The sequence below is a fragment of the Meleagris gallopavo genome, chromosome Z (genome assembly GCF_000146605.3).
Source record: "Meleagris gallopavo isolate NT-WF06-2002-E0010 breed Aviagen turkey brand Nicholas breeding stock chromosome Z, Turkey_5.1, whole genome shotgun sequence".
Taxonomy (NCBI): Eukaryota; Metazoa; Chordata; class Aves; order Galliformes; family Phasianidae; genus Meleagris; species Meleagris gallopavo.
In genome coordinates, this window is record NC_015041.2 from 47,187,823 (window position 1) to 47,196,595 (window position 8,773).

At 41.3% G+C, this 8,773-nt stretch overlaps 1 protein-coding gene across 1 annotated transcript; it reads left to right on the forward strand.

The window, feature by feature from the left end:
• The first annotated feature begins 377 nt into the window (after positions 1 to 377).
• LOC100542043 (neuronal acetylcholine receptor subunit alpha-7-like) lies at positions 378 to 8,668 on the forward strand. The gene is made up of 5 exons (XM_019610226.1): positions 378 to 506; positions 1,082 to 1,126; positions 2,495 to 2,604; positions 5,120 to 5,199; positions 7,632 to 8,668. The coding sequence occupies exons 1-5, from the start codon at positions 378 to 380 to the stop codon at positions 7,862 to 7,864; spliced, it is 597 nt and encodes a 198-aa protein (XP_019465771.1). The 3' UTR covers positions 7,865 to 8,668.
• The last annotated feature ends 105 nt before the right edge of the window (positions 8,669 to 8,773 follow it).

An 8,773-nucleotide genomic window follows, 5' to 3' on the forward strand; every position in this document is an offset into this window, starting at 1 on the left:
GGTGGGCATGGAACAGACTGCCCAAAGGGGCACAGCCCCAAGCTCAGGGAATTCAAGGAGTGCTTGGATGCCACTCTCAGACATAGGGTTTAGATTTTGGGTGGTCCTGTGTGGAGTCAGGGGTTGGACTCCGTGATTCTTGTGGTTTCCTTCCAACTCAGCATAATCTATGATCCCTAACTGTAGAAAGGGGAGGCAAGTTAATGCATTGTAGGGTGTTACAGCCTGGGAGAGCACACATTGAAAGTATTGGAATCACTTGAGTCAGGCCATAGCTGTTCCTTCTAACGCATGCCCAAGAGAGCTGAGTTGAAGCAGAGGGGGAAAATGCTGCTTTCTGGCATACCTTTTGGCCAGGAATATGGTTTCCTTGGAAAATGGCTGCATCAGTCAGACTTACTACAACCTCACACCCTAGCTTGAGGATCCAGCTGAGTCCAAGCTGGAAACAACTGGGCATACAGTGGGCCAACAATACTGAATACCTCATTCTCAACTCTTGGCAAGTACACACCTGTGGTGGTATCTGGAGCTGTGCAAAGCAAAGGTGCATCTGAGTAAAGAACTGCTTCTCCATATCTGCTATGGTGATGACACCACAGGATCCTGTACCTACATGCTGGCTGCAGCAAAGAGGGCAAACTATAGCCGCCTAAGGAGGCTTCTTAATTTCTGTCACGAGTCAGAGCTGCTTCCCTGTAGCATCTACATGCTGGTATCTGAACATACAGATCCCCTGCTCTGCGTGGGTACCTCATGAGCTCCCTTTCAGATTCTATGACTTGCTGTCATGTGCTAGCATTTCCAATGGTCTCCAACAAAATAACAGTCATAGCCTATTTTCTTAACTTCTGATGTTGATCAGTTATGATAAATTCAGGAGGTCTGTAGTTTCAAAAGGTAGAAAAGAGCCATTACTGTCTCAGTTATGTAATGCAGTTGAATAATTTTGCACTGAGCTCACAATCTACTTCAAAAAGTTTGTGTTTATTTAACCCAAGAAGTGGGTTTTCAACGGAAGTCTTCCACCTGTAATCCATGAGTCTAATTTCTTTTTCTCTCTTTCTATTCCTTCTCTAAGGATGAGAAGAATCAGGTGTTGATTACAAATGCTTGGCTGCAGATGGTGAGTAACCTGCATGAATAAAGAATTAAAAAAAACCTTCCTAATAACAAACTACCGAATGTGATTTCTTAGCTGGAAAGCAAGATTGCTGCCTTTTAACTTGTCTCTGACATTCTTCTATTGCTCATTTTAGCAGTGAAAACAAGAGGAGACTGCATTCACCCTCTGAGCAGACCTTGGGAAGTAATACTAACCACACTATTTCGCCGATGAACATAGGCATCAACAGACAGCTCAAAGCAAGGCTCCCATTATAGCTGGAGAAGCTTCAAGAGGTTCAGGGCCTCTCCAACAGTAGAGCTGGACTCTTGTAGTGAAGGAGCCAGGCACCTCATTAGACCTGGCTGTCCTGCTCTCATTGCTTCTGAGATGTCTATAATTGGGAGCTAAGGTATCCCTTGAAAATGCAGAACACTCTAGCATGCACCTCAAATGCAGAGAACTGCATTCAGCTGTGCACTGGTTTGCCATCAGCAGTGCCCAAGCTCATTGGTGGGACAGCTTCCTTGGAACACTGCCTTCCCTTTCACTTTAAAAATCTCACACATAAACACACCTCCCCCCTCTCCTGCAACTTGCTCCTACTGAAGAGTGACCTGAACTGGTCATGCAGGATAAGCAAAGTTGATCTTCACTGAACAGGTATACCTCCACTTGGTGGAGGGAACTTCCTACCACATCTGCTGCTGGCTGTGTGTGGTGAGAGATATGATCTACTTTTATGGAGCATAAACTGATCTCCTTAATGGCTTGTGCTCAACAAAGATGAAGCTCTGCAGGGAAAAACCTGTGGGAGACTTGAATGATAGAGCTAATTCTGCTTTGACTTGAGCAGTTAAATACTATGTCAAGTTAATGGGTGCAACTGAATGGGTTGTTTATTCCACAGATATCTGTTGGGATTTGAAGCAGGAATGAATTTTTTCTACTGCAAAAACTAAACCAACATATGGGATTACAGTATCATCACAGTAGAGTCTGCATGTATCTTGTTCTTAGCACAGAGTGTCTTCAGCTATAGCACCAGTAACACTCTTGCAATCCTACCATAGGGTTTTTCCGAAAGTCACTTTCGGCACAAAAGTTGTTCCTGAGCCTTTCTTAAATTATTTGAGATGTCTGGCTTCATGTCTCAGAGTGGAGCAGTGAGGCACTAAATTAAATACAGCAGCTAACAACACTGAGTCATCAACCTGCAAATTCCTCTCTCTATATGCCAGCTGTTCTTAATAATTAAAGCCTAGCATTAAACTATTATCAGTAGTGATAGCAGTAGTATGATAATATCCATTCTGCTCCCATAATATTCCAAATAGCTTAAAAGACCTTTACCAGCTTGTATAATCTGATGTATATATTTTCCAACAGTACTGGGTTGATATTTACTTGTCTTGGGATCAGTACGAATACCCGGGTGTGCAGAATTTACGATTTCCAGCTGACCAGATTTGGGTACCTGATATTCTTCTCTATAACAGGTAAGCAATATGCATAATAAGCAGTCGGAGCCTTGAACTAGAGCACTAAATGTTGGTAAACAACCATGCTGCACTGATATTCTAGGGTTTTGTCTGCTACTCTTGAAAAAACAAATATAAAAGCAAACAAATGCAAGTTAATAGATTTTCTAGGAGTCACTCCAAGTCACACTTTCTGTAATTTTATTTTTTAATTAATTTTCTCTTTTCCCAGTGAATGTGTGAAAACAATCCATATTCTCCTTATATTTACCATACCTCTGCTGGAAAACTGCTTGTTCCATAGTCTTTCTGCTTAAAATAAATAACCTGTTTCTTCGCATATTCTCCATTACCTCACCTTTTCATCATTCCTTAGCTCCCCCAAACCCTCTAGAACCCCTTTTTTTTCTTTGCCATTATGGAGTCCAGTGCTCTAGTCAGCACTTTTGCACTGTTGGATTGAGTGGAATTTCTGTATACAGACTATTCTTAATTGCTTTTTGGGAGGAAGGGGTTCTACTTTTGCTCTAATGTTTTATTTTTGGGCTTATTTTGTCCTTTGTCCTTGCAAGATTTTCACTGACCTTTCCTTCTCAGCCAGTTTTAAACATAATCCTTCCTAGTTGTCTGGGTTGGGCTTCCTTCTTCTAGTTTCTGCTGTTCTCCCTTCCAGTCACCCACTATAAGATAACTGAAGGAGGTTTGAAGTGACCTGAAAATTGTTCAGGTGCTCTTCTTTATTGCAGCTCTACTACTTACAGTCTTTTTATTAATTTTCAGTCTCCAAAAATGATGCATATTATCTGGTCCATATTATTTTAGTTTGTTTATAAGGATATATCACAGGAAGGGCTTTCTGAGGTTCAGATATGTATTCTACTTCCTCTTATTGAATTATTCAGTAAGAAAATTAGATTGATTTCATGCAGTTGGCCTTGACAAATCCGTGCCAGCTGTTTTTACCTCATTATCTTTGAAGTTAGGATGAGGTGTCTATAATTTCACCTTTTTACAAAAAAAGAAAAAACAAATCAGAATTCTCTTTGAACTTCTCTAATTCACTGAGCCCTTTCCTGTACTCCCCAAACTCTCACAAATGATTGTTAATGCTTCAGAGAGTATTTTGGCCACCTTCAGTATTCGAGAGTAAATTTCATCAGTGCTGCCAACTGGAACCTGTCTTTTCTACACTTCTTTAATGCTTTCCTTTTCTCTCCTGCCTTGGACTCTGACCACTGTGTGAGGGTTAGTTGTGGTGAGCCACAATTCCTGAAAAGTGAAGTGCAGAAGGCACTGCAGCTCCCTGTACTCTGTTGTTTCCTTTCCTTTCACAGCAAGCAGCGAGTCTATCTCACCCTTTGTCTTTCCCTTGTTTTCTTCCCTTATTTTCTTCTTTCTATTAAGAAAGCCTTTCTTGTGGCCTTTTGTGTTATCACTCATTCTGCACTCTAGTATTTTTGCTTTTACCCACATTGATTTCTGTTGATGTTTGTGTTCCTCCTGAGTCAGTCATTCCTGCTCCCATGTTTCCAGTGTTCAGTCCTTGATTTTCAAGTCCTGATGTAGAGGATCCTGATGCAGAGAACATTGTTCTTCACCCTTTGACATGAAAGCAGGATGCAGATGTGTTCAGTTTGCAGTCTTCTTCTCCAGCATTTGTTTCCCCCCCTTTCAGCTTTCTGGCACTGTGTCCTCAGACATGAACAAGGAGCAAGCCAAAGGAGGAATGGAGACTGGAATTTTCCATGATTGGTGGCAAGACAGGGTGTGTGAGATGGGAGAGCCATGCAACATGGACCTGCATGTAGCCATGATAGGCAAGGAATCAACATGGGAATCTTTCTGTATTTAAACTGGAACACTCCCTCATGCCTGCTTCTTTGAACAGTATTCTTGCTCAGGTCATTATTCCCTTCTTTTCTCAGAACCACTGGAATACTAAATAAATTCTCATTTCTTGATCCCTTTCACCAGGTTTCTGCTCTTAAAGTCTCAATCAGTACCTTCCTACAAGCCCCAAATCTGAAACAGCTTCTCTCCAGCATCTTCCTCCATTGCCCGAAGCAAACTTTTTGGCCCCTAAGCATCCTAAGAGACAGAAGAATTATTGCCTCAGGGCACCATTGCTCTTACAACAGATATTTAGGTAAAAAATTACTTGAGTTACACTGTGAGCTGCCTGATCATGACAGCAGCCCTAGAAAAGCCTCATCCTGCCAACAATTCAGACTTTGAAACTTCCTTAAAACTTCAAAAACTGTAATACTTCTGCTCCTTTCCTTTCTGCCTTTGCCCCAAGGTATCTAACAGCCCCACATCTTGCTTCTCTGAGGACATTACAGCAAGCCATCAGCATTTCTGGGTGCAGGCCAGTAGTGTCTATTAGAAAAAAAGGTACTTCAGACATTCTGTGCATTGAATTCTCACAAAAGAAGTTGTTTTTTTTCTTTTTTTTTCTTCCTGTTGAAAGTTGCTACATCTTAAACATCAGCTTGCTTTTTCTTTTCTTTGTTTTGTTTGTGCTGTGCTGTAGTGCGGATGAGAGATTCGATGCAACATTTCACACAAATGTGCTGGTGAATTACTCTGGATCCTGTCAATATATTCCTCCAGGTAGGATGCAGACTGTGTTTGTTTGCTCAATGTATAGCTTTGAATAACTATAAGTAGTTTTCATTCATAGATGAAATCAAAGCATTTAGAAGCAGTCCACAGCAATTTTGCAAGATATATAATTTTATTTGAGACAGATCCACTAAGTAATATAGCTCCACGACTGGTAGCATATTTCCACTTCATAAATTAGCTGAGTAGTTTGATCATCCAGAGATCCATCTGAGGTATTATCTAGGCAAGGTGTTGGGTACCTCACATCACGTTATCACAGAGAAAAGTTTCTTATGCAAACCAATTAGTTCCTTCTTGAGACTGAAGGGAAGTATGACAACAGGAGGTAACCAGGAGCAGCAGTCTCTCTGCAGCGCACTTTATTCTATGAGGCTGAACCTCCATCTCCATGAGTTCATCAAGAGAAGATGAACTGAGACCAGCCCTGTTGAGCCAGACCCAAACCACATTCTGCTTTCCATCTGTACTGCTGATTCAGTGTCCAGAGGGCCATCTATACTGCTGATTCAGTGTCCAAGCAGCCAGGACCTACAGCAAACACACAAGCTATCCCCTTCATCACAGCCTCTGATGGACAGGAAATGTATAATCTTTGTGCCATACGCTGGAATCCTAATGCCAAGCACAACCGTAGGAGCCACCAAGATAAAAGTGGGTATTCCCTGATAGTTGATCTTCTGTTGATCCCTACCTTTGAGACCTTTTAAAGCATTTTTGTTTTTTCATGGAAAGACCCATGGGAATATTTGCTCTCCAGAGATCAACAGTTGACAGGAATAAAATCAACCATGCACCAGAATAGAGCCTTCCCTGTCCCTCCTGGCTCTGTACAGTAGGCAAGGGAGAATGTATACATATAGGCAGATCTGGTGCTCTGCTGGTTTGTTTTCAACTAAGAAGGCAGAAGATATACCACACATCCAGAGTACACCTGCAGTGAGCTACAAAATTGAAAGTAGAAAAGAGAGAATAAGAAGTAAAGGAAATGTCTCATGGAAAGTATAAAAATCAAATTTCTTACAGGAGTTTAACTCCTGCTAAACTGCTTTGCCCAATCCATTTTAGAAGGCAAATGTTGATAATCAGCCTACTTAATGCAACAAGTACTCACAGAAGCAGCTAGATTAATCAGGACATTGGAAAACACAAAAGAGGCATAAAGATGGTGTTTCCAAGGCTTCATTAAAGTTTTATTTCCCATTACTCTGTGAGCAGGCTGTGCTCACTGATGTTCTCCATTAGAAAAACAAGCTCTGCTATACATGGCTCAGTGGAAGAGCAGAGAGAGAGAACAAAGAGGGTACAGCTGTCTGTTGTGAAGGAAGGTACCAGAGCCAAGACTGAGGAGAATGTGGGAGAAAACACCCAATGTAACTCACCCAAAAATGGCCATGACAGTGGGAAGCAGATCTACCAGAAGGTAACAGAGCAAATGGATGGAATCCAGCTGGGCATCAGTTTTTGTGCAGAGAAATGCACACACCACACTATTAAGCCACAGTGTCCCCAGCTTTTACAGCAGCAGAAAGAAACTAACACATGATCTCAGTTTGGGGGATTTTATCTTCAAACGGCACACCTAAGAACTTACAGCAAACACACGTTGGTTAGGTGTTTCAGAGCTAAGATTCACATTATCTGGTATTTTATGGAGCACACAGAAACAGTTACTGCAAGCAGGTAATCTTAGTGTAGCATGGGAGGTAACTTTCCATCAAATCAGAAGCTGCTTCTCCATCACACAGTACTTTTGTGCTGGCCAGCTCAGGGAAGATGGGGAGCCAAAGTGAAAGCTGCATAGCCTTAGGCCTGCAGAGGTGAAGGTTTGTAGGGATGACCTCTGCTTTGCTCCAGCTTCTCGTGATATGGCTGTGTAGATAGACCATCTTCGCCCTGCTCTAGGCTCTCATTTCTCCCGGACAGTTGGGAAAATCTTGCAACTGCAGTGTGGGGCCCCAGTAATAAAGTCTGGAGCATTCCCTAGTTTAATCTCCTCTTTCAGCTGAATACAAATAAAGAAATAAACCAAAATTAAACAGTAGCTTTACAGTATGCAACAAATCCTAACATCCTCCATTACTTAATATGAAATAAAGACAGTGGATTAGAAACATGCAAAGTAAAATCTGGATGTGACCCTTGGGCCAGCCAGACCAAGAGACAGGGAGAGCAGCTCTCATGTTGCCACTGTGTTCTTGGACAACCTACCTCAAGGATGCAGTGAAGAAGGAAGGGATCTTCACCAGTGTCCCAGGAAGGCACTTATGCTAGTATCTTTCATCTGTGCTTGCTGTTTCGTTACACCATGACTATGTCATGCAAGCTTTTGGAGAAGAAAGTTGCTCACAATCAGTCTAAAAGTTAAGGTTGGAGGTGAACCCTGCACACGTTTGATTCTGGTTGATTTTTATCTACAGGCATTTTGAAGAGCACATGTTACATTGATGTCCGCTGGTTCCCATTTGATGTGCAGAAGTGTGATTTGAAGTTTGGCTCTTGGACTCACAGTGGTTGGCTGATTGACCTGCAGATGCTTGAGGCTGATATTTCCAACTACATCTCAAATGGAGAGTGGGATTTAGTGGGTAAATTGACTTGCCTAAATTTTTTTCAGTACTCTAATTTTCAAAGGCGGAACCCAAATAGATAGAAATTATTGTATATTCAGATCTGTATTTGAAATACAGGTATGAAAAGTTTTCATGTAAAACCTTTTACATGAAAAAAGAAGAAAAAAATCACAGATCAAAAACAACTTTTCAAGTGCATTCTTTGAAATGTGTCTGAAAACACTGTGTTCTGAAGCAACTGCCTAAGTCTAAGTGCACAAATGAAATCTAGTGGTGCTGATGCATCTGAGCAGTTTGTCAGAACTGTACTTAGATGTGTCTTATGTAGACACACTGAATGCTACTGTCACATCTACTCAAACACATCACTAAAGAATTGATTGGTGTAAAAAATGGTATTTCAGCAAAACTGGAATTAGCTTTTACAGAGATTATCCTGTTCACTCTGAAAACCATCAAAGCCTCTAACAGTTTGTAATATCTGGAAATAACTGCAGCTTAGTGTGTCTCCTTTTTCGTGGTTCAGGATGTACTTGTATTTTTAAACGAGGAACTTGTGTCCAGAATTAGTTATTCATAGTTAGCTCCTAGTGAATTATTTTGAACTCATTTAAGTAGGTGTAAATCAGAAGTCAAGCTACGGAAATGGGCAGAGTTTAGACCACATTAATGGTAACTTGCAGCCATTTTTTTTCTAGTCTAGATATTCGATCAAGGGAATCACTAACCCAGAACAGCTGAATATGCCATTCAGGGCATCTGAGAATAAAATAAGAAACATAATCAGTATTCAGGAGTGCTGGAGGACTGCATAGGAAAGTCCTCCTAAAGTCAGTTTATTCCAGAGCATTTCTAACTTTCCAGTACTTTGATCCTATTTTTCCTATTTTCTCCCCTATGAAGAAAGGCTAAGTGAACTGGGTCTGTTTAGCCTTGAGAAAAGAGAGGGGACCTGATCCAGGTTTATAAATATCTGAGGTGCGGCAGCC